The sequence below is a fragment of the Cydia strobilella genome, chromosome 11, assembly GCF_947568885.1.
Source record: "Cydia strobilella chromosome 11, ilCydStro3.1, whole genome shotgun sequence".
NCBI lineage: Eukaryota > Metazoa > Arthropoda > Insecta > Lepidoptera > Tortricidae > Cydia > Cydia strobilella.
The window spans coordinates 1,155,813-1,182,423 of record NC_086051.1 but is presented as its reverse complement, the minus strand read 5'-3'; the positions used below and the strand labels follow the sequence as shown (position 1 = coordinate 1,182,423).

Sequence of the window (26,611 nt, the reverse complement as noted above, 5' to 3'; positions counted from 1 at the left end):
AAAGAACATGGTTCAAAATAATCAAAATCATATTTAAAAAAAATGCAAATAAAAAAAACAATTATACATATTTGAATACATTTGAACGTATTTTTATAAATCTTCATTTTTAGTTTTAAAGTATGTTGATAGATGGCAGTGAATTTACAGTGGTTACAAAATTTACTATGACTGTACCGTTCTATCTTATTATATCCTCTTTGACGAAAAGGAAGGAATGGAAAAATTGTGAAAAACAGATATAGTGAGTTTCGGTAGCTCAGTTGATTATAACAATCGAACCGATTTTCCGAAAGGTCGCGAATTCTAATTTTGCCGGAATCGGTGAACTTTTCTATACTTCCTTCAATAAAAAAAAATTGTCGGTTATATATATTCATTAAAGTAACACCGAATACAGAAAATCGATCAGAAGCGCTCGTGGCCTAGCGGTAAGAGCGTGCGACTTGCAATCCGGAAGTCGCGGGTTCAAATCCTTTATTGCACCAAAATCATACATTTTACATACATGTAAAACTACAAATAAATTCTTAAAGAATAACAACATATATACCTACAACTTACACTTTGTTAATGTAATATAAAAGTTAAATTTAGATTAAGGTACTAACATTGAAAATGAGTGCATCATTTCGCCGTTAAACGCAAGTTTGGCGAACCTAGTATAAGATTAAAATGTGTTATTCTTTTTTGAAAAAAAAAAAAAAAAAAAAACCCTTGCTTCGTACCAATACTACCAATGAGTTTTTATGTACGAAATATCATTTGATATTTACCAGTCGCTTTTCGGTGAAGGAAAAACATTGTGAGGAAACCGGAATAATCCCAACAAGGCCTTCCCCTCTGGGTTGGAAGGTCAGATGGCATGACAGTCGCTTTCGTAAGATTGTGCCTACGCCAATTCTTGGGATAAGTTGCCAAGCGGACCCCAGGCCCCCATGATCCGTGGCAAAATGCCGGGCCAACGCGAGAAAGATGATTAAAGTAACACCGAATGCTAAACATAGCGCAAATCGACCAAGAACACTATTTGTCTGTTGATATACAGTTGATTGATTAAACCGTGTGATAGTTCTGTTTGCAGTGACAACACACTAGACACGTGACTACAGAATAATATAAAGGAAACATCGACCTCATTGTAATTATTTGTGAGTTAGATACCGCAGTGTTGTGTTCAAGATGAGCAAGAATTGTGAGGATTTAGAATGTGACTCCAGGCCTCGGGTAAGTCTACCCGGGACTTCTCTGGATCTCTACAAGGGTTTGTAGGCTTCCTAAGGGTACAACGACCGTTATTTCGCTGACCTCATTGCCAAATCGTCAGTCCAACTTAAGTATTAGAGGCAAAACTGTTCTTTCCCAGCAGCTATCGGTGCTTGCTTCGCTTATGTATCGGGGTCGGAGCCCTATGAAGAGAAGAGCAAACTACAGTAGAAATTATCAGTTTTAAGAATGTCAAAGATCCGCAAAAGACGATTTAACTGGTTTAATTTCTAAACTGGTCTAATTTAATTGTTAATTTTTTGGGTGCCTTGAAGACTATCAGTCCGCCGCACGATATCGGCATACCAGTTGTTAGGAACTGTCAAATTTTTGTTCTAACTGACAGGCCGATATCGTCCGGCGGACTGATAGTCAGTGGGCCCCTGTATGCTGGTCACGAGTACGGTTTGTCGATCCCTGTAATTAAACCGACAATGAGACTTCCCCTTCGATACAAGACCGCGCCACTTCCTGATGCTAGTTTACTTCTTGATGATTGTTGACTCGGAGTTCGAGCAGTTTCATCGTCATATCAACCAATGGGCCAAACTGGGGCGTTCAGAGAAAACGGCGAAAATATACTCTTTTCACTTTCCGATCTATTCTTTCTTTCTCGGTATTCTCTCAAAATCGCCAAGCCAACGAAGCGAAGCGAAGCTTACGTTAACTGACCCATAAAAAATGTACAAACGGGCAACCGTCTTTACTTCACTAACGTTGTGATTTTTGCCGGGCATTAAGTATGTACGTTTTTAAATTTAAGTTTAATCCTGACTAATCTGTCGTACATGATCTCATTTTTAGGCTAGTCAGTAGGGTCAATTGTGAACGATATTAACAACTGTCCCATTAGATTCGTGATTGCCCGACCAGTTTCAGGTAAACACGAACACTAGGGGTTTTGTTTTTGGTATACAAGTTGATTAAATAGAGAGAAATTGATACTGTTGATTGTATATAGTAGTTCAAAGTACGATTATTTACCTTTCCGAAGAAGCTATTACAGGTTAATCTTTTGATTCATTCCAAAACTCCCTTAGGTGTTCGTAATTACCCCGCCTTCCCCTATAGCCCTGCTATCTCGTAAGTACTGATTGTTATTTGTGTAAACTGATGTAATAAGTGTACATATATAAATTGTGGTCTTAATCTAAAAATACCAGACTTAACCTTAGACACGTGTAGAAAACGAATAAAGGGTTTATTCATCTTTATCATAAAATAATTCTACTGTTATCGGTGCAAAGTGACAAGGCCAACTATTTACTTAATATATATATTATGTTACCTACTTTCTGGATACGATAATTACGATAGGTAGGCCGATTTTTAATTAGTGGTCTAATTTTTTTATCTTTACTGCGTCCCCTGTGTGTATAAAATGTAACAATTTCATAATGTTTCTGGCATTTAACAAATTCTAAATTCCCTTTTAAAATTCAAATCTTTCTTGGAATCCCTTCCCTGGTTTCAATTTTCAATTCGATCCAAAACTTCGATCGATGAACTTCTTCATGAATTCTAACGTATTGTACTTAAAAGCTGTTTATCTCACGTCTACAGTGTAATTGTGATTCAAACATTTATTTTAATAATATAAATTAGTGCTGTGCAGTGTTATAGTGCACATTTAGTCGCCCACTACATCGTAAGGGCCCTTGTGCCCCTTTTATTTCCTACAAATAAATACCCTCGACGCCCCTGGTACCTGCATTTTTATTGAAACACCCTGATGACTGAGGCTCTATCCACTGTCCCCTCACATAAAATGTTAATGATCAACAAAGATCGAACATCGGGGATTGGTATTGTAAATTTCGTCGGCTTTGGTTAGTTACTCGTATACCTCGATACTTCGGTAGATTATTTTGGAGTGATTTGTTGAGATGTTTGTTTAATTTATAGTTTATACCTACTAACAAACTAGTGTAAAGCGGACTTTTCAGGAAGTGTACGATGATAATAAGAGACATTAAGATTGTAGGCGACAGGTTAAATAAAAGGCGTAAATTCGCGAAATACGAGGCCAAAACTATGAGCGAGCGAGGAGCCAACGCGGCGGGTGTGAATTCTGGAAATGTACTCCTACCTACAGTTACATATATAGGTGCAGCGTATGACTTGGGCTCGCTACCGTTCATTGTTTTATGTAGCTTTAATTAGAATAGTTTACACTAGATGGCGTAACAAGTACCAAAATTAACCAACAACAATAAAAATTGATAAACCTAAAAGTACAGTTCACATAAAATATATGCGTCGCCTACAATCCCACCCCCTTAGTGATGACTAGTCATCACGAGCCATCTCTGGTGCAAGTAAGGCGACGCGTGTGACGGGACGGCGTAAAATACCGGTGCGCGTGCGGACATCGACCACGCGAGTACGTCCATCAGTACCGGCGTGTGTCGCACTCACTATTCCGTGCCGCCATGATCCACGATCTAAGTTAGGTTCGACTAGGATTACGTAATCTCCTACGTGTAAGGAACGCCTTTCGCGCGTCCACTTCTGTCGTGGAAGAAGTGTAGGCAAATACTCCTTAAGCCAACGTGCCCAGAACATATCAGTGAGACGTTGCGCTATCCGCCACTGACGTTTTAGGTGGAGGTCCTCGTTGTCGTACCTACCAAAAGCTGGTCCATTTGATGACGTGCCAATCAAAAAATGATTAGGCGTCAGAGCTTCTGGATAAGAAGGGTCCGTCGATACGTACGTTATTGGACGACTGTTGACCAAGACCTCAACCTCAGCCATCAATGTTGAGAGCGTCTCTGGGCGTGGTGCGCGTTCCTTGAGTACAGCTCGCAGGGATGATTTTACAGTGCGCACCATACGCTCCCATGCGCCTCCCATCTCTGGAGCGCCTGGAGGAATAAACTTCCACTCGATTCCTCTCACGAGTCCATCACGGCGCAGCGCATCGCTGTCTAGTTCAGCGATACTGCGTTTCAATTCTAAATCGGCGCCTTTAAGATTTGTCCCATTATCGCAGTATATCGCGGTAGGGGTACCTCTACGGGCTATCATCCGTCTCAAACCCATTATGGTCGAGTCAGTTGTAAGGCTTTCCGTTATTTCGACATGAACGGCTCGAACTGTCAGGCATGTAAATAACATACCATAGCGTTTTTGCCTACCACGACCGACGGTGACCTCCATTGGGCCAAAAAAGTCAATTCCGGTGAACGAAAACGGACGACGGTTGTGCTGCAGCCGGGCAGCTGGCAGGTCACCCATGCGCTGCGGCTGCGGCATGGCGCGGCGATATTTGCACAAGAGACAATGAGCTGCGACTGCGCGTACAGTTGGTCGCAGTTGCAAAATCCAATAGTGTTGCCTTAACTCATTAACTACTAGTTCTTGAGCTCGGTGCAGTGCTCGCCTGTGGTGGTGTTCTACGAGCAGTCTGGTGATTCGATGCTTGCCATCAAGAATCACTGGCCTCTTCGCAGACTCCTTGACACCCACAGTCTTGTCGATACGGCCTCCTACCCGTAGTAGGCCCGCATCGTCAAGATAAGGCGTTAACTGCAGTAGCCGGCTATCTTTCGATAACGGCTTATTTTTCTTTAAACAATCAATTTCTGCAAGAAAAGAATCATGTTGACATTTTTTAATCAACAGGTCCTCTGCCGACTGCACCAGCCCGGTGTCGATTCGATTACATTTACGTTGACATTTTTTTATAAATAATAATACCCTTGCAGTTGTCATAATTAATCGAATCCACGACGAAAAATTATTTTCGTTAGGTACCGGCAGCGTGCTAGTACAGTCGGCCGAGGACACGACGTTAATAATCTTACGTTCACAAACAGCCTCTTCGAGCTGCTTAGAACTCTTAAGATCCTTGGGCCACTCACTTTCGCGTTCACGCAAGAACCTAGGCCCCTGGAACCATACATCATCGAACTGCAGAGGTGGCGCATCCTCGCGAGTGGCCACATCGGCTACGTTTAAGGCCGTGGGCACGTAACGCCACTCTGACGCAGTGGTCAACTCGTCAATCTCACCAAGGCGGTGAGCGACGTATGGTTTATAGTCTCTTGGGTCACTGCGAATCCATTGGAGGGCGGTATTTGAATCCGTCCAAAAATACCTTTTGTTTGGCTTAATATCTTTGTGCTCGCTCTGTATTGTGGCGGCAAGACGAGCAGAGAGCAAACAACCTTGAAGTTCCAACCTCGGTATGGATACCGGACGAAGTGAGGTCACTCTGCTTTTACTAGCCACAAAACATACATTCAGAGTCCCATCTGAGCGAACAAAACGCCAATAAACAACAGCGGCATATGCCTTACTGCTGGCGTCACAAAAAGCATGCAATTCGGTACTTATAATGGTGGGGTCACTCACCCCATCCGCCGAATCGTCATAGCATCGCGTCCATGCTCCCGCGTCAGCGTAGTGCCGTGGTATGCGCAGCGATGCTAGTAGTTTAAGCTCGTTGAGCCACCTTACCCAGCACGCATGCTCCTCCGGTCGGATGCGGTTGTTCCAATCCACGCCACTGCGGTGAACGTTCTGAAATATTATTTTGCTCTTTATAATAAAAGGTGACAAAAAACCGTGAAGGTCATAAACCGACATGATGAGACTAAGCATTTTTGCTTTCGTAGGAGCCTCAGATCCATTTAATATCTCCTGTGGAACACGATTAAATGAAATTCTAAATCCAAAAGTATCATCTGAAGGATGAAACATTAACCCTAATGTGCGCTCAGTTGTATTCATGACTCCGTCCTTGAAGTGAACAGCTGATTGCGCGAGCGCATCGGTAGGTATTTTTTTCAATACCTCCTTACTATTGCTGGACCAGTTTCGTATCTCGAATCCACCGCTCTTGTGAATAAGAGTAATTTGTTCAACCAACTTAACTGCATTTTCTACACTGCTAGTTGAATATAAACAATCATCCATATAATGACTATTTACAATAACATTTACCGCCTCCGGATATAAATCATCGTACTTCGATGCATTTTTATTCTTAATGAATTGAGCTATAAAAGGACTGCAAGTAGCACCAAACAATAGACTTTGCATAACACATGTTTTTACGGGTGCGCCCGGAGATTCCCGCCATAAAAAACGAAGTACATGTTGATCTTCCGGCCTTATTTTCACCCTTAAAAACATGTCTTTAATGTCCCCAATTATAACTATTTTATTCTCGCGAAACCTGAGCATAATTCCCATAAGTGAGTTATATAAGTCTGGTCCCGTTAATAAATAACTATTAAGACAATTCCCATTTACTTTAGCAGCACAATCATAAACAAGTCTCAACTTACCAGGTTTGTTGGGATTCTGAATTCCGAAGTGCGGGAGATACCATACGCGGTCGGCCGAAAGTTCATTTTCCTTGAGCTCACGTGCATAACCAGCGGCAAACAGCTTGTTTACCTCCATTCGGTAGCGATCTGCGTACGCGTCGTCTTTAGCAAATTTGCGCATTAAAGACTGTAGTCGCGTTAAGGCAGCTTCGCGTGTATCTGGCATGGTGCATACGTCCTTCTTGAACGGCAGACCAACCTCCCATTGATTTCCGATAAGGCGCGCGGAATTTTCTAATATCTGCAACGCCCTTAAATGATCGCTATTTTCACGGCGTAAGGTTGAAATTCCTATGGAGTCTAGGGAAAAAGAATGTTTAATTAAATCATTTAATTCACCTATATTCTCGCTGTCTGTGTGACTGAGATGGAACACGTTGGCAGCGTTAGAGTGAGTGCGACCACAATTGCCATGAATTGACCAACCTAACTTGCACAGAGATCCATAGGGCTCGGTTTCACTACCATGAATGATTTCAATCGGAGCGATTAAAAAGTAATTATCTTCCCCAATAAGAATGCGCGGCATAACACGACTTTTACACACATAATCCTTAATATGAGATAAACGTTTACAATTTAAACTCCTAATTACAGACAAATCTTGTGCTGGTAAATGTAATTTAGACACTTTACGCAACTTAATGTCATAACTATTGTTATTGTTTTGTCCACTTATCTGAGCGATGACGGTCGGTACGGCTGATTGGTACACTTCTAGTCCAAACGCGTCGGTAAACTTTATAGAACGCGGTTGTTCACATTTAAGACCTAGCTCGGTTGCTAGGTCAGAGTCTATCATAGACACTGAAGAGCAATCGTCCAGTAGCGCGTATGTACTTACGGTACCTTTAGGTCCACGCAATCGCACTGACACTACTTTTACCATAACGTTATCCGTAGAAGAAGGTTTAGCACAATCCGATGTAACATGTGCCACGGTGTCGGGGGCCGAAGGTGCCGGCTCGGGGGCCGGCGGTTGAGCCTGCGCCGGGGCCGGCTCGGGCGGCGGGTCGACGACCGCGTCAGCTGATTGTGATGACGTAGGCTTCTTCCAGTGTAGTATCTTGTGGTGTGCGAGTCCACAACCATTTATGTCGCAAACGGGCGCGGGGCATGTTTCTCTGTCGTGTCGTGACGTCAGACAACAATAACAAAGTCCTTGCGATTTGATGAACTTCCATCTATCACGGCGCATGGCACGTTTGAACACACGGCACTCTGGTAGCGGGTGAAATCCTTTTGAGCAAAATTTACAATCTTTGTTTTCCTCGACGGCTTTAGTTGTTAATACAGGCCGATTAATACGGACTTTGTTATCACTTGAGTACTTTGCTGTAGTTTTTATTTCACTCAGCTTACTTTGTTCACGTACCTGTGTCATTCCAACTAGTGATAACATTTGTGCTTCTTGTTTAAGAAACTCAGAGATTAGGGTCAACTTAGGCTGGTCTTCATCTAATCTTTTGTATGCGAAATCGGTCCATTTGCCAATCAAAGTGCTCGGTAGCTTGTTAAGAACAGCTGATGCGAGCTCAGGGCTGCGTAGATAATCTGGCTTATTTAGCGCACCTATTGTTGCTACGCAGTTATTTACTTTAATTGAAAAATCAATTAGGTCATAATGGTACGACGTGGGTAACGAAGGTAGCTTCTTCAGCTGCGTCGTAAGGTTCATGATGATGACTTCCGATCGGCCAAACCTTAATTCGAGAGCTTCCATGACGGCTGCGGGCGGGGTGTTACCGATCAGCAGAGCGGTGACCGTGTCCTTGGCGTCGCCTCGCAGTGCTTTACGTAGTCTCTCCAGGTTCTCAGACTCACTGAACTCACAAACTCGAGTAGATTCCGTGTAAGCCTTTTTAAAGTGCAACCATTCGACGCTGTCGCCGCTGAAAATCGGTAAGTCTCGTGGCGTAGACAGGCGGCTAAGCAAACGATCCTCGCGCTTGGCTGACGAGTTCGTCATGATATCCTTCAAGGTAAGCGCTAGTTCTCGAATGCTGTCACTGGGGACATCGGGTTGCCGGACTATAGGTAAGTTGACGGGTGCTGGTGCAGGGTTGGGTGGCAGTGCTTGCTGCTGTGGCTGATAGGGCACATCTGGCTGCGGTATGTAAGTAGTTTCGTCGTGACCTTGACTCAACCATCGTTCGACGCTAGACCGCGCTCTGTTGCTAGGCGCACCTCCGCTCGCTTCACTACCGCGCTCATTTTCCCTCTGCGATTCTTCGGCGTCAACTTGGGCTAGATCAGCTTCTAGCTTTTTATCAATAAGTGCCAACTCAATCTGGGCCTTGGCCTGAGCGGCTTCAAATTCTAATTGCTTACGTCTTGCAATGGATGATGACGTAGATAACTCCGACTTGGCAGACGAAATCGAACCACGTACACTTTTTGGTGTTTCCATTTTCACTTGTTCCAAATCCTTCGGCTGTTTCACTTTTTCACTATCGGTGCCGAGGTCTAGGAACTTATTAACTATAGGTTCCGCGGGCGCGGGCGCGGGCGCGTTGCTCGATGTACTCGCCATTTGCAATTGCGTGCGCTCGAGTTCGCGGCGATGTTGTCTACGAGTTTTAACCTGCGATGGGGTCCTGTACATCACTTCTAGCACAGATTCGGTTCGAAGACCACTTTATTGTAGGCGACAGGTTAAATAAAAGGCGTAAATTCGCGAAATACGAGGCCAAAACTATGAGCGAGCGAGGAGCCAACGCGGCGGGTGTGAATTCTGGAAATGTACTCCTACCTACAGTTACATATATAGGTGCAGCGTATGACTTGGGCTCGCTACCGTTCATTGTTTTATGTAGCTTTAATTAGAATAGTTTACACTAGATGGCGTAACAAGTACCAAAATTAACCAACAACAATAAAAATTGATAAACCTAAAAGTACAGTTCACATAAAATATATGCGTCGCCTACAAAGATTTTTGCCACAACCCAGTAGATCGGCAATAAATATAATCTTAAGAATTGGCACAGACACTAGTTTTAATAAATGTGACTGTCATCTGAACAAAGGGAAACTTAAGATTTTCGTAATAATATAATAAAACTTGTTTCAGGTGAAGGACCGGTTTCCTAGAATAGTGATAATTATAGTAGTGGCTGAGTTTTGTGAAAGATTCTCTTATTCTGGTATGCGAGGTAAGCATCAAGTACAATGATAATTTTCCCGGATTCATAAGTTCAAAAGAGTGGCCACCCTACTCGCCCCACTCGCCTGATCTAAATCCAATGGATTATAGTCAGGGCCTGACTTAGAGCTCTGACCGCCGTAGGCTGACTATGTATATCCGCCCCCCGCTTGTCTCAACTCAGAGCCACCGCCGCGCCCCCTTGTCCTTGCGCCCTAGGCTCCTTATTAACCTGTGGGTAAATCAGGCCCTGATTATAGTTTGTGGTCAATCTTAGAGACAAGGGCCTGTGATACTAAACACAAAAGTGTAAACGCTCTAAAAGCAACACTTACAAAAGAATGGAGAAAAATATCCTTGGAGGAGCTGCGGCATATCGTTGAAAATTTTAACAAACGTTTGCGTAAGGAGGCTATTTTGAAGATAATTAATTTTTGTTGCATAAAAAAGACTGTAGTTTTAATTATTAACTTATTTTGTACTAGTTACGTATGTACTTAATAAAGTAATCAGAAAAAACTTTGTCAACGTATTTTGGGACATTCTGTATATGAATCTTAAACCGCTGTTTAATTAGTAGTCACTGTTTTATCAAACCAATTTGTGGCCAATTTGGTAAAGTAAACAATCTTGAGTATTAGCGTGACTGCAAGACGGATTTTTTTTTCAGCATTCTTGACGTTATATTTACGAAGCAAATTGGGATACTCCGACGACGAAGCTACTGAACTGTACCATGTCTTCGCAACATTCGTATATTTGTTCCCTATTTTCGGAGGAATTATGGCCGACAATTACCTTGGGAAGTTCAGGTAAAAATCACTCAATTTTTTTAGGGATATTTTGGGGACACAAACATAATATATTCTCATTTCTTTTATTAATTTTATTTTCTTTTAATTTATAAAAATAATATATGTTTTTGAAAGAGCTACGTATTTGTATGTACATAATATATATTTTTAAATCAAATACCTATAACGAAAAGTAGGTACCTATGTACCTACCTATGTACCTACTGTATGTAATTGCATGAGTTCTATAGTACTAGCCTCAAACTTAAGCAAAGCTTGTACTATGGGTACTAGGCGACGATATGTATACTAGCTAGATATGTTTACTAGTTTAATTTTATGTTAACTTTTTACATGTTCAAAACTGTCCAGATTTCACTCCGCATACGTTATCGTTACATTCGTTACATCCCTATAGTTATTTGTGCAACAAGAGAGGAAAGTTGGTTTTTCTTGCGAGTGTTGATTTTGAGTCCCGAGAAAGTTAGAATCTTGGGCGTAGCGAGGGACTCAAAAACACGAGATGTAAAATAACTTAACTCTCGTGTTGCACATATAATTTTTCACCTCAGTAGTGAGAACATATTAAAGGTTAAAATGTATTTCGAATTACACAAAATAATACGCAGAAAAAAAAAGTAATAGAAGTATGAAGTGGCAGTCCATGGCCTTCACTAAATCGCACAAAGTCGCACTTTCCTCACTCCAGGGAGTGACGAAAGTAGGCTTGTTCGAGCTGCTGAGGTGAAAATTAAATTAAAACGATTGTTTCAGAACGATCTTGTACATGATGTTCGTTTACGCTGCGGGAAATTTGCTGGTCGCCATCACTGCCATCCCGCAACTGGCTTTACCAGGAAGGTAAGTCAAAGAAACAATTTGGAGCATCCCATGAATTTGTCTACCGTTGTCACGAACAAACTCGATTTTTTTCAAGATTTGCAGGAATTGCAGGTATAGGGTTTTTTTCATAATGAAAGTTACAAATGTGAAACTTTGGGACCGCATCATACCTCAAGCAAAACTTGGCTAAGAGCGTTTTCACCATGTCCGATCCGATATCGGATGTAGGATCCTACATACGCTAATTTACGCAGTGTCACCGTATTTCGCAGTATCGGATGTAGGATCCTATACATAGGTTCAACAGCTGACGGGGGTCCGACATGGCTGGAATTATCGGAGGTGCCTCTCCGATATCGGATGTTGGATGGTGACTATGAGAAAAACAGTTGCAGACTGTAATAGGTGCATTCCACGAGAATGTCTCTTACGAAACGCCGTTCTTCTAATAGTTCTGAAATGGCTGAGAAAATGATATTGGGTCTAGTAATATTTCATGACTTTGCTAACAAATTGGCAGTATATTCTCGAGCTTTACGGATTTGATTGAATTAGCTGCCATACAGGGCAAAAGCATTTCGTAAGGGACATTCTCGTGGAATGCCTCAATATCAGATCAATATCAAATGAAGTGATTTTCAAAGACGCAATGCCGCTATATATCCCATTCCGTGCTTTATTCGTTTAGTGTGTCTATCTAATATAACTGGATCAGGCATGAGGGGGGGGGGGGGAATGACCGAACGGTGTGTATCTTTCAGTTGAGTAGCAGAGAAAGCGCTATTATTGTTTGTCCTTGTCACAGTCTCACATTTTTTTTATTCCCCACCGTAAGTACGGTTTATGGTGGGCAACAAATAAACTCGACCAATCATATTGTCACATTGCCTATGTTATATCCCTCACGGACGCACGCGTATAGCACATCTAGGTATAGGCACAGATTTATTAACTTTATTTATTTACATACAAGATATATACAGTGGTACTACGTAAACGAAATTAATAACTAGCTTAAATCTAAAATAGGCCCTTGAGGCATTGTACCAAGGATGCCGGCGGCATTTCCCAGCTGTATCGCAATGCTGATACGTTGTGCGAGAAAGCCGCCAGCTCTACGGTCACCAGTTACGTCAACCAGACGCTTCGCGATTTCTGCAAACAACTTATGCGCGCTGGGATCCCATGGACCTAGAGTTTCAACTCCAGATTATATAATAGTTCTTACGTATCGGATCCTACAATGTAAGTCCTACCATCATTCCACGCCGCATCATAAAACTACATTATATAAGTTCCTTTTCAGACTATGCACGCTCCTTGGGCTATTCCTCATAACAGTGGGCACGGGTGGTATAAAACCATGTGTCACAGCGTTCGGAGGTGACCAGTTTCAGTTGCCACAGCAGGATAAGTACTTGGCCGTGTACTTTAGTGTGCTGTACCTTAATACTTGCGCGGGTACGTATAAGAATACAATAAATTCGAATGTAAATGTCAATTTAGAGCCAGCGTCTTTCGAGCGTCGGCGTCTAGCAAGGACACTCTTTGATAGAGAAAGATAGTCTTATTGCGATTCCTATAAGAGAAAGAGAAAATAGTGCGATGCTTTGTCCTTATCACCGACCGGCGATGGCAAAATACCGAAATTTATAAGAGAAAAGAGAAAAAATTCTATGCTGCCTAAATTTTATATGAATATGCTTTCTCTTACCCCCGGTCGCTCGGTGGCGCGTCTATAACTACTTGTATATACTATGTCTATGGCGTCTAGTCAGCGCTATAGAAAATGGCGCTGCTGCGCAGTTGCGCCAACGTTGCGTCGAGCAGCAGCCATAGAGTTGACGCTCGAAAGACGCTAGTGTGGGATGGCTCTTAATGTCATTTTGTCTCACGCTCAGCAAAATCGAATTTTGGTATTATTTTGTGAATTTACCCTTGTTCGAACACGAGATCAAAGTTTTCTACGCTCAAGATTCTAAATTAGATTCAGTAGTGTAGCGAGAGCTGATGAAGACCAAGAGATTATGGCATTACTATGTAGTGAAGTCTGATTTTGGTCCGATTTTTGATCTTTTGTTTTACGTCTTAACTTAAAAATGTCAGTCCTAACTAAAGCTCAGCTAATTAACAGTCAGAATAGTAAGAAAATAGTCAATATTTTATAAGGTTTGTGTGTTTATTATCCACATTAAAATAATCTTTGTTGCAGGCAGTCTAATAGCCAAGTCCGTGTCGCCTATACTGCGGTCCGAAGTCCACTGCTTCGGCGATAAAGACTGCTACTCACTGGCGTTCGGCGCTCCCGGCTTCGTGGTGCTATGCTCCATAGGTGAGTGAATAATCTTTCTTGCAGGAAGTCTAATAGCCAAGTCCGTGTCGCCTATACTGCGGTCTGAAGTCCACTGCTTCGGCGATAAAGACTGCTACTCACTGGCGTTCGGCGCTCCCGGCTTCGTAGTGCTATGCTCCATAGGTGAGTAAATAATCTTTCTTGCAGGAAGTCTGATAGCCAAGTCCGTGTCGCCTATACTGCGGTCCGAAGTCCACTGCTTCGGCGATAAAGGCTGCTACACACTGGCGTTCGGCGCTCCCGGCTTCGTCGTGCTGTGTTCCATAGGTGAGTGAATAATCTTTCTTGCAGGAAGTCTAATAGCCAAGTCCGTGTTATTATACTGCGGACAGAAGTCCACTGCTTTGGTGATAAAAACTGCTACTCACTGGCGTTCGGCGCTCCCGGCTTCGTCGTGCTGTGCTCCATAGTTGAGTGAACCTTTGTAACTCGAAAAAGACAATAAGACTGTACTTTACAAGTTGTATAACTACCTCTTTAATACGAATTTTTATACATTTTACCCCTGTAACTCGAAACCTCTTTAAAATGAACAAAAACCCATAAGAACCTCCCTAAGTCGATGCCCGATAACACGAAATTTTTGGCGTTTCCCTTGAGATTCGTGCTATTTAGGTTCCACTGTATAGTAAGTTCAACTAACGCTGCGTCTTACAAACGCAAAAATTCTAAATATTTACTGTATATTTAAACGAGCGTGTTTTGCAAAATAGTAAAATATAAAACTAGTTGGTTCAACAATAACAAGATAAAAGTCAGTTTATTTATGTGTAAAAGAGTAATCTTGATTTTAATAAAGCGTATTTATAATAGCATTGGTTGTTCTGCTGTGGAATGGCAGAACAGAACGATGCTAGGTAAATAGTTAAATACTGTATCTTGCCATCCAATTCTAGACAGGCCTGACCTTCTAATTTATCTTTGTTATTCCAATGAAGGTGATTCTCTATTTTCAGCGCGATATTATTCTTATCTGGCTATATTTAGCACAAACTATTACTTCCTGTCTATAATATCTACCTATATTTACTTTAAAAAGCGAAGGAAAACTTTGCTTACTTAGCGAAGACTTGTCATAAATATGAAAACAGATGATGTAATAAATAGCAAATAAATAAAGATAATTTTTGTTGCTGCAATGGATTATTTTTATAAAACAACGGCGGGAAATAACGTACGGTGGACCCAATTTAACGTTTATAATATTTTTACTTCTTCCTAAGTATGTAGTTTCACTAATATTCTGCAAAGAAGGCACAGTTATTGTGTCTTAACTCTTAAAATCAGGTTATAACTACTAAGCCAGGGACAAATGTCCCGCGACACGTGTCAGCGACATGCCGGCCACACACTGGCGACACGGGTCGTTGTCACAGGGCGGACACGCTATACATCAAATATCACTTGTGTTTCTATGTGTGAACGGCACGTCTGTACACGCGGTATGCGTCATTGTGTAAGTTGCTTAAAAATAGTACTGAGCGGCCGGCAAACGGCCGTCAATCTGCTGTCGCGGGGCTGCCAGGTAATTCGAGTCGGGGCGGGGCGGTGCGTGGCCGTTCTGTATGATAATACTATTACTTATTCTGTGTCGATGTTGCCAGACATATCAAGTTGACCCGATGTCGCTGGCATCTGTTGACATTTGTCCTCCAGTGTATCCCTGGCATAAATATATATAAATTTTGGCTGTGACTTGTTACGACTTGGTGGTAATTAGTCGGAATAACCCGAAAAGACGAATATGAGTTTATTTCAATGTTTGTATTTAATTTCGGTTTGTTTTCAGTGATTTTCGTCAGCGCCAAAAGTCGATACGTGATCAAGAAGCCTCAGGGGAACGTGGTGATAGACTTCGTCAAATGTGTCACTGTAAGTATATGCTCACACACTCACACACTGAAGTTCTCATAAATTCCAGGAAAGATTCACAGGAAATTTTACAAATATGCATACGTCGTCTATAATGTTATGGGAAAGTAAGTATTCTGTTATAATTATTATAATTATGAATAAGGCCTACATGATTCTAATTGTGTCTCATACCGTAAATGGAACGCAGACATTTTTTTTTGCAGTTTAAAAATTATATATTTATTGCTGCTGTTTCCCCACATTATTAGTCCGTAACGCATATTTGACATTATATACAGGCTGGAATTTCTTAATGGCTCTACAAGTCATCTGATAACTTTTTGACAGTGCGAGCCTTATGGTTTCATCTTGGCAACAATCTACATGAAAATGTTTTTGGTGGTCTAGTTATACAGATACTCGTACAACCTGTTTTCGCATTCAACAAGCGAACTGAACGCTAACAATATTGATATTGTAGTTTGCGGTAAACAATATCGTGTTTACTCCCATTACCGAGTAAACTTTAACTTAATCTTGGTAACGTTAGGATATGAGAGGGGTTAAATTTCGGTTAAACTTTAAATGGGTTGATATTTGAGTACAGAGTTTACTAGCCACTAATTAATTTAGGGAGCGTGCTGAATTGTAGGGGACAGAATCACCAAGTTTGATGGCGCGAAGATAATGCCAAATTTAAATTCTCGATTTAGGTCACTAGATGGCAGACCCTACTGTGTGAACTGGCATAAGTGACCAGGAGCGGTATTCGACATGCGTTAAGTGACGTTTCGTGTTGAACTTCAGTTGAATGGAAGAAATCGTGTGTTGTCAAATAGGTAAATTTGACATTAGCAATCCACAGTTAGGTGACAACGAAACCAAACCGAACCACGCAGAGTTCAGAGCCATTTTAAACCGTATAGTAGTAAAAAAACAAAGTTGATTTTTGTTGCATAATTTTTTCAATGAATGAGTTTTGGTGTACAACCAAATGATACTTTCCACAGTTGATGAACAAATGATTCATTCCACTGTTGAACTGATGTTGAAGCCGAAACTGACAGTTGTGCATCTCGAATAGGGCCCCTGCTCACAACATCAGTAATGTGGTAATAATCAGTATAGGACCTTTTTACGAAATTTCTATGTTCAAGATCGTTTAATTTGCTCTCTAATTCACCAATAAGAATGATTAAACATTTAAAACTTTCGCGTTTTGAACACATATATTAATCACATCACAATATATATAATATAATCATTTATCGCAATATTTTGCTGGGACATCAGTTAGCCGCGACCATGACCAGTGAAACCCGTGTCGAAACGTCGGTAAATAAAGGTAACAAAATAAATTCGTGATAGACCCGATTTTAAATGTGATTAATAAGAATGATTAAAGTTTGCGCGTAAAGATGTTTTCAATTGCCATTCTCACATTTAAGATCGCGTTTGTATTTTCGAGTCATAGACAATCAATTACGTTCACAACCTCTCCTGTAAAGGTAAAGCCATCTTTTCTGATTGATCCCAATTATCCCAAATAACCCGTTTATACAAGTTGTAAGATACAATTATCACTTATTATTTATTTTAAAATTTTATTCAGGCAACAATGCCCATATTACATATACCAATAGAGCGGTACTGTCATAGTAAATTTTGTAAACCACAGTAAATTTACTGCCATCTATCGACACACTTTAAAACTGAAAATGAAGATTTATAAAAATACGATAAAATGTATTTAAATATGGATAAATGATTTTTTTTATTTGCATTAATTATTTTTATGATTTTGACCCATGTTTTTTCACTGATATGCGTAAAAATTGTAAAATAACAAACGAAACCGTCAACGCCATCTATACGACAGTAGGCCAAAGCTAGTAGCGCCCTCTGATCGAGAGTCAAATTTTCTTGATTTTCGAGGCACGTTTTTTCCTTAGACTGTATCCATCTAATACGGAATTATATCTATCTTTGCATATACTCGTACCTTATAGATAACATACATATAAATTTCATAAACTTCAAAACTAAACACTATTTTGGCGATAGAACGGCGTGGCTCCGTTGAATCGTTGCTTATACTCGTATTTATGCATCAGCTCGTGTTCACTGGAGTGTCAAGCCAGGGACCGGCCCGCTATCCCTTATCGGGGTTTTATAAGGGTATTGCATAAGGCTTAACTCACCATACCCTTTGCCAGACGAAACCCTTTGTTTTGGTTTTAAAAACCCTTATATAAAGCTACCACATTTGAGTAATCGGTAGCCCAAATACCCTTACAAAACCCTTATCATCCGCTCACCAACCCCTTGCATATTGCTTATAAGGGTTAGCCTTATAAAGGGCTTCCCTTTTAGCATATAAGCGTGCTAATTTAAGTCATCTACCTTGTTCATAAAGCACACATTACTTCGAATTCGAGCGATCGTCGGCGGCGACGGCGGCGTTCTTTGACTAGGCACGTATTTTCTTTCCTTTTCATACACTACCGTAGATATATACTAATCCTGTCTCTTTCACGCAAAGGGAAACCTTTATAAAAAGCGCTTAAAGATAAGGGTAACCCTTATTAAGAGCTAGCCTTATTTTTGGTTAGCTTTTCGGTAAGGGTTAGTCAAAGGTAAGGGTATGAATGGGCTTGCAGTTCAAAAGGGAAAGTCTTTCAATGTGTTAGCCGTGTTTAAGTGTCACCCATTGAAAGGGTTTTATCGCGGAAAGGGTTGTCCGGTCCCTGGTGTCAACTTTTTCTTGTGTGAATCAAACTTGTATCAGTTGTATCCCAAATAATTATAACATATATTTCTCCTTACAGTTGGGTCTCAAAAACCTAATACTGCGGCGAAAGAAGGACGCCAACTCCCATTGGCTGGACAGCACGCAGCATCAGTACGACCAGCGCTTCATCAGGGACATCAAGAAGACGCTTTCTTTACTGATCCTGTTCACTGTCCTACCTGTTTTCTGGGCCTTGCTGGATCAGATGGTAAGTGTGCTTGTGCAGTTAAATAACTCCCATTGGCTGGACAGCACCTAGCATCAGACCAGCTTCATCAGGGACATCAAGAAGACGCTTTCTTTACTGATCCTGTTCACTGTCCTACCTGTTTTCTGGGCCTTGCTGGATCAGATGGTGAGTGTGCTTGTGCAGTTGAATAACTCCCATTGGCTGGACAGCACCTAGCATCAGACCAGCTTCATCAGGGACATCAAGAAGACGCTTTCTTTACTGATCTTGTTCACTGTCCTACCTGTTTTCTGGGCCTTGGGCTGGATTAGATGGTAAGTGTGCTTGTACTCCCATTGGCTGGACAGCGGCATCATACCAGTGCTTTGTCAGAGGGATATCAAGGAGACGCTCTCTATACTGACGCTGTTCACTGTCCTACCTGTTTTCTGGGCCTTGCTGGATTAGATGGTAAGTGTGCTTGTACTCCTATTGACTGGACAGCAGCATCATACCAGCGCTTTGTCAGGGATATCAAGGAGACGCTCTCTATACTGACGCTGTTCACTGTCCTACCTGTTTTCTGGGCCTTGCTGGATTAGATGGTAAGTGCATGTGTGCCGGATCAGATAACATGTTACGTCGTCGCCCAAATCTGATTAGTGTTTAATTTGTGTTTTGTACTATGTTTCATTGTGTTTTTATTTATTTTGTAGTTTCGCATTTTGATTTGTGTTTTTTAAGTAGTCACACTACTGTATATAAATTATAAACTGAAATAGATCTCATATAATAAGAAAAAGTGATCAATTCCTCCAGTGGCGGAGGTCTCATATATATTATACTACTCTTTTTTATATTACAATAATCGTTAAGTAATATATATAATCGGTCCGGTCTAGCGTGAGTCATCCATTACGCGGCGCGGCTAAAATTTTATAAACTCAAGAAATTGGGATGGGTACCGGGTAGCCTCTTTGCTCTAGATCTAGGGCACTAGCTGCGTAACCTGAATCCGGCCTCCGCCACTAGAGAGCTTATTAAATAAGGATTATTTTTTCGTGCAGGGTTCTCGCTGGACACTACAAGCGACGAAGGTCTCCGGAAACCTGGGCTTCGTCACCATCAAGCCGGACCAGCTGCAAGTTATCAACCCCATATCCATTATCATACTGATACCGCTGCTACAAAAGGTAAGCTGTTTTTTGTTATTGAATTCAAATATTAGCCTATATGCCTATATGGATTCTAGAATTAAAGGCAAACACATTGGAGCAAGTAGAGCGTGTGTGTAGAGGTTGCACACGCCTGTTGTCATATATGAAATTATATGTCAACGATTATTGCGTCGCAATTTCCGCTTTTATAAAAATTTCAAATATTCACTCATTTTGGCGGACAGAAAAACAATAGGAAAGAAAATGGTGGCAAATAGTTAAAAAAAAAATTTTGTTTATGTTTTAATGTAATCTCTTGGTATCAAAATCAGCCAGCAAATACTACAACCAAAGAGTTTTTACTACAAGTTTAGATTTATAAATACGAAAGCAAACTTTCACCGACCTATTGTAGTAGTCAGGGCTCGGAACCGGTATTTTTTTTAAACCCCGAAATAGCCCAATATTTTGATTTTTTTTATGCTCATTACGTAGGACTGATGGTCTCATCGGAAGATCAGCGCTGGAAGTCACCAGCAACAATGCAAAAACAATGCAATGCAATGCAAAATTGTTTCACAGGAAACAATTTTGCATTATTAAAACGTCCCATTAAAAATGAAATTATAAACAAAAGAACGAAAAAGAACGTAATAATACCGGTATTTTTGTATGGAGCAAATACCGGTTTCCGACCCCTGGTAGTAGTGCGTAGTGCAAATGCAAACCTGCATTGCACAACGCTGCACAGTGATAACTAACTATATAAATCAAAAACATACCGTATTTTGGCAAATTATCTTTGTGTTTTTCGATTATAAAAACGATAACATAATATAATTTCAATTTCAGTACGTTTACCCATTTTTCGAGCGACGTAACATGCTAGTGAATCCTTTACATAAGCTGACGCTTGGCGGTGTGCTGGCCGGCATCGCGTTCATAGTGTCCGCCGTCATGGAGATATATCTCAAGGTACTTTTTTATATTCTGTACAAGCTCTCAGCACCGACTTCGAAGTGCGTGACGCGGCTAGCGGGGCGGCTAGCGGCGAGCGGGGTGGCTAGCGGGGCGGCTAGCGACGAGCGGGGCGGCTAGCGGGGCGGCTAGCGACGAGCGGGGTGGCGAGCAGGGCGCCTAGCGACGAGCGGGGCAACTAGCGACGAGCGAGGCGGCTGGCGGGGCGGCGAGCGGGGCGGCTAGCGATGAGCGGGGCGGCTAGCGGGGCGGGTAGCGACGAGCGGGGCGGCGAGCGGGGGATATAATCCGTTTTCATAGTTTTATTTCATGAGTAACTATCGCGGTAACCGAAGACAATATTAAAATTTTTCGTGTTCAGATTTCAGTTTCAATTTGGAGTGATATTGCTAAAGCTTGAGAATTCCCCACATTGCAATGGTAAAAAAACATTCGTAGACAGTAAATGGTTTGAGTTCTGAAGTTCCTACACTGGCGGTTTTAGATGGAAACTTTTTCAAACTTGCAAATACGCAGAAGTATTTCAAGTCGTTCTGCTATTTTCTCGGTACTGCGCAACTTCCATTCGGATAGATTTCGGATAGATTCGCAATTTGAAATTCCTACATTGTAAATAAAATTTCTTACAACTATTCCTGAATATGTTGAGAAGTGTATAGTGTTGTTTGCAATCCGAAATTCCTGTAAAAATATCGTGCAATTAAAATATTTTCAGTTTCCGTTTCGAAGGTTTATATTATAACGTTTCCAAAACTAGTTATCTAAAGTCTCATACTCTACGATTTACGATACTCTATGCGTCAGATTTTTACGCAGATAATGTTACATTAAATTACTAATAAATAAATAAAAAGTCATTTATTGTCGCAAAAACATAACAAAACTTACAGCAACAAAAAAAACCAAAACCAAGCATAATAGGGTAAGCACAACGTAGTTATAAGTCATAATGTATTGTTTGTCCACATTTTCGTTAGTCATAATTTGGTTTTTCTCAGAAACGTGTAACTTTTCAGGATTGCCATAAAACAAATCTAACCTAACCTATCTATAGGATAACCTGAGGAAAATCCTGAAAAGTTAACGGTTTCAGAATTATGACTAATGATAATATGACAATCATTACATTATGACTTTCAATAATAATGTGAAACAAAGAGACCCCATATATATAGGCATATATTACATAACTTAAATTACATTGAAGCTAGCTACTATGGAATTACATTGATTATACCAGTCTAGATGGATTGATCGAGCTATTTATGAACTTTCGACGTATTTAAGAAGGAAAACCAGTTGTAAAATAAAAATATCTATCACCGGCTTTAATTGAAAATCGAAACTAACCTAAACTATTTCCTTCACAGACGACCTACCCGCAACTGCCAACTCCCGGTCTGGGACAACTTCGGATATTCAACGGAAATCCATACTCAGTCAATATCACAAACTACAACATATCATACTCTTTACCACCACACCACTATTACTTCAAAAAAGACTTCCAAATCTACGGAACAGAGAACATAACATTGAATTTTGAAAGATTATCTATCAACGAAGATTTTCTGCGAAGTAATAATTCTTTTGAGAGAGAATTTATTTTAAAGGAGAATAAAGCGAACTCATATTTCTTGGACGGGGATGAAGTGTATGGATTTTTCGATAATGTGGATAAGAGTAAATCAGGCTTGCCTGTAGTAAGGTGGGGACTTTTAAATGTTTAAAAATTTATTTATATTAATGTTGAACTTCCTATCTCCAGCTAAACTGTCGAATGAAATGTCGCCTGCGGTATTTCCGGACCGATACGACCTTCAAAAAATAAGCGTACTCCTATCTTAAAGGCCGGCATCGCACTTACAACTCCTCTGGTGTTGTCTGCGGTTGCATCAGGCTATCCGTCTACTCGTTTGCCTCATATATAATAATAAAACGATGCCTCACTTTATCATTGCCAAATGCCATGCGAGTTATATAGATGTCCAGAACCCCTAGGGTAGTTTTTAGGGTTCCGTACCCAAAGGGTAAAAACGGGACCCTATTACTCAGACTCCGCTGTCCGTCTGTCACCAGGCTGTATCTCAAGACAGTGGAAATTTTCACAGATGTATTTCTGTTGCCGCTATAACAACAAATACTAAAAAGTACGGAACCCTCGGTGGGCGAGTCCGACTCGCACTTGGCCGGTTTTTACTAGATAGCGTGAAAACGTTTACGTTTGCGTTAAGTCATATTTTGTATGGGATTTTGAAAAGCGCGCAGATATTGAAAACCTGATTCTTTCAAATCTTTACATTCTAAAGGGGCCCACAGACTATCAGTCCGCCGGATGATATCGGCCTGTCAGTTGTTCGGAGCTGTCAAATTTTTGTTCTAACTGACAGGCCGATATCGTCCGGCGGACTGATAGTCAGGGGGCCCCTCTAGGCTCATTCTACTCAGAATGGACAGCGTTCTCCATGCTGCTATTACAGAAAGATGTCCCAAAATGTCCATTCCATTACGTCACGCTTTAGTATGATTTTTAGGGTTCCGTACCCAAAGGGTAAAAACGGGACCCTATTACTACGACTCCGCTGTCCGTCTGTCCGTCGCTCATCTTATGAACCGTAATAGCTAAACAGTTGGAATTTTTACAGATAAACATAAACATAACATAAATATAATTTATTCAAAAAAACACGTGGCATGCTTACATTCATACAAAACAAAAAACTTACAAAATAGTGATGTTCTACATGTGCCTGAACTAGGGTACCCTGTGTTTCAGGCACTGTGGTTTCAGGCGAGAAATATGGCAAACATTGTTAATGGAAATAATTTTTGTTCTAACTGACAGGCCGATATCGTCCGGCGGACTGATAGTCAGTGGGCCCCTTTAGGCTCTTCGGTTACCGCGATAGTTACTCATGAAATAAAACTATGAAAACGGATTATATCGCGTATATTGAATTTATAACACATCCCGACGTTTCGAACCCTTTACAGCGTTCGTGGTCAACGGGTGACTGAGGAAAAATTACAAAGTGCAAAAATACCACTATCACTTTGTAATTTTTCCTCAGTCACCCGTTGACCACGAACGCTGTAAAGGGTTCGAAACGTCGGGATGTGTTACAAATTCAATATACGCGATATAATCCGTTTTCATAGTTTTATTTCATTGTTAATGGAAATTAATTTTCATTTACAAAATACACAGCAATAATACTATAATTTAGCAACTTAGATGATGTATTTCTGTTGCCGCTATAACAACAAACACTAAAAGGTACGTAACCCTCGGTGCGCGAGTCCGAGTCGCACTTGGCCGGTTTTTTTCCCACGTATGTGCGTAACGTAGTGGAACGTAAAATTTTCATACAAACTATTGGGACATTTTTTTATCATCAGGATTGAAAATGCTAGTGATTCTGAGTTGAAAGGACCCAAAAACACCAGGATCTGTGAGAATCAGGTTTTCAATATTTATTTTAGAAAACGCGTTAGTCATGTCACGCTCATCAAATTAAATTTACACTAAGGGTACTGACAGAGTAAGGTGACACGCCTAATTCGGTGATACAAGTTTTGAAGCATGACACCGAGGAAAGCTAGTGAATTAGGGCCTTTTAAATGGGCCTCACGGCAAAGCCGCCGAAGCCGTGAAGCCGTGAGGTCCCATTTAAAAGGCCCTAATTCACTAGCTTTCCTGGGTGTCATGCTTCAAAACTTGTATCACCGAATTAGGCGTGTCACCAAATACCCCTACCCTACAACTTAACTATTGAAGGATTTCACAATAGGGTATTTGAATACTAGTCGAATCAGTTTCTTTTTCGAACTGTCAAAACGAAACACTAGCATGTGACGTCACAATCAAATTATCTACTCTTTAGTATTGTACGAGTTTTAAAATAGAAATTGTGTCTAAAAATAAATGCTGTCTACGTTTCTCTATTAATCTTCTGGTTATTTGATGCATGGTGTAAAATAATTTATTTTAAATACAGTCAAATACCCTATTGTATGTGAGACGATTACATTCTGAAAGACTCATGTTTAAGAGGCCCGTGTCGATTTTAGTCGCAAAAATGTAAAATTGATAGATTTCGTCGATGGAATTGTACACCTTTTGTTACCAAATTGAAATAACAAGTACTGCTTTCTATTAGCACGTCTTCTTATCTTGCCTTTTATCAGATCAATTTTTTGAAAACAGACTCACTAAATTAGTAATGATTTTTTTTCTGAAGGACGTTTAGGTAAACGCGCGTAAAGCACTGATTTTGTCGCTCTTATTTGTAAATTTCGTAAAGTTTGGACTGCTAAAAATGGTAAATTTGTATTACACATATTCTGTACTTGACCTTTATCAGATTACATTTTTGTTATATGACTTAGAGTTCTAGAAAATGATAATTAAACGAATTCAATTTTCTCCAGAAATTACTTCAAAACAAGTTACAATTTCTCTGAAAATCGACTTAATTTCAACGTAATTTGGATACTTGAACAATCTACAACATTTGCTTAACTATTCTTATACATCAATTTGTATAATTTACCACCATAATTTTTTGATGATTTTTTAAAAACTGCCCCTTCTCTTCATATATTACCGGTGACAGACGCTCGCGACCTCATTATTAAAAGGCAAGATGAGAAAACGTGCTAATAGAAACCAATACTTGTTATTTAGATATTACGTAACAAAACGTGTATAATTTCAACGACTAAATCTATCAATTTAAAATTTTTGCTCCAAAATCGACTACGGCCTCTTAATCTTTACACGGGTTTCTAAAATAATCCAATTGTGTAAATGAATCCCACCGGAAATAAGACCGTGAATCCTGTACGAAATCGACCGGAAGTGCCGCCATTATGGGACCGGAAACGGGCAGGACGGCGCCATTAATCTATATCCTTGTCGTCAATATTCGATGGTTTAAATATTTTGAAGGGTCTTTAAGATGCTAAACATATACCTATCTTGTTTTTTTTTTTGTTTTTTTTTTTTTTAAACTTGAAATTACCTTTTAAAAACAGCTCTATCCCTACTAATATTATAAATGCAAAAGTACCTCTTCACGCTTAAGACGATTCTCGCTGATTTGGCCTTGAGCGTCTCAGCGTCTCTGTACCCGCACCCCGCTCACTGCGATCGTACGTGAATTTCGTCTCGGTGCGGCGACTGCGGCGGAACGAGGTTCAAAGAATAACCTACAGCCCAGAGGCGCGCGGCATTTGGCGCTATACCTCGTATTTGTGTATCTTTTGCAGATATTTTGTTGTTTGAGTATGAGTAGATCATGCGTGTAGAGGTCGTAAATTATAATAAAAATATATTCCCTTATGCATTATACTTTACAAGCCTCAATTAGTTAATTTGTGTTTTATCTGTTTCTTACAAATAAATACCTAAGTCAAATCGACGGATTAAGATTTATAGCTAAAGCTTGGTATGTACTAAATTGAGGCGTACAGTGCGTTTATTTATACCGTTTTTTTTATCCGTAATAAATAAATATAAATAATGCCATTAATAGTTAACTTATAAAATTAAAGTACCTACTAGCTTCATATACAAATGTGTTATTTTTCGAAATTCGAAGTTTTCTCAATCATTACGTGGGAATATCATCATTATTAGGGTTCCGTACCTCAAAAGGAAAAAACGGAACCCTTATAGGATCACTCGTGCGTCTGTCTGTCTGTCTGTCCGTCTGTCACAGCCTATTTTCTCGGAAACAACTGAACCAATTAAGTTGAAATTTGGTGTATATATGTAAGTTTGTGACCCAAAGACGGACATGTAACGTAAACAAATTAATATTAAACCTACAATAAACTTAATAGTAAGTTTTTCCGTAAATAAAAATACGATAGGCCGTTTTGCTAGTTCTTAATCGATTAAAATTATTTTTAAACTAC

The 26,611-nt window shown here is 40.4% G+C and overlaps 2 protein-coding genes across 2 annotated transcripts in view; one reads left to right on the top strand and one right to left on the bottom strand.

The window, feature by feature from the left end:
* The first annotated feature begins 1,111 nt into the window (after nucleotides 1-1,111).
* Nucleotides 1,112-26,611, top strand: part of LOC134745408 (peptide transporter family 1-like) — a 33,882-nt gene continuing 8,382 nt past the window's right edge. Inside the window, exons 1-11 of the mRNA XM_063679448.1 lie at nucleotides 1,112-1,227; nucleotides 9,679-9,760; nucleotides 10,421-10,562; nucleotides 11,319-11,405; nucleotides 12,694-12,848; nucleotides 13,600-13,719; nucleotides 15,530-15,612; nucleotides 18,423-18,593; nucleotides 19,622-19,747; nucleotides 20,564-20,686; nucleotides 22,060-22,397. Of these exons, the coding sequence (XP_063535518.1) occupies nucleotides 1,183-1,227; nucleotides 9,679-9,760; nucleotides 10,421-10,562; nucleotides 11,319-11,405; nucleotides 12,694-12,848; nucleotides 13,600-13,719; nucleotides 15,530-15,612; nucleotides 18,423-18,593; nucleotides 19,622-19,747; nucleotides 20,564-20,686; nucleotides 22,060-22,397 (1,472 nt within the window). The 5' untranslated portion in view covers nucleotides 1,112-1,182. The remainder of the gene's footprint in view (nucleotides 1,228-9,678; nucleotides 9,761-10,420; nucleotides 10,563-11,318; nucleotides 11,406-12,693; nucleotides 12,849-13,599; nucleotides 13,720-15,529; nucleotides 15,613-18,422; nucleotides 18,594-19,621; nucleotides 19,748-20,563; nucleotides 20,687-22,059; nucleotides 22,398-26,611) is intronic.
* Nucleotides 5,572-9,356, bottom strand: LOC134745315 (uncharacterized). The gene is made up of 2 exons (XM_063679310.1): nucleotides 6,564-9,356; nucleotides 5,572-5,793 (listed from the first exon to the last, which is right to left on the bottom strand). The coding sequence occupies exons 1-2, from the start codon at nucleotides 9,208-9,210 to the stop codon at nucleotides 5,708-5,710; spliced, it is 2,733 nt and encodes a 910-aa protein (XP_063535380.1). The 5' UTR covers nucleotides 9,211-9,356; the 3' UTR covers nucleotides 5,572-5,707.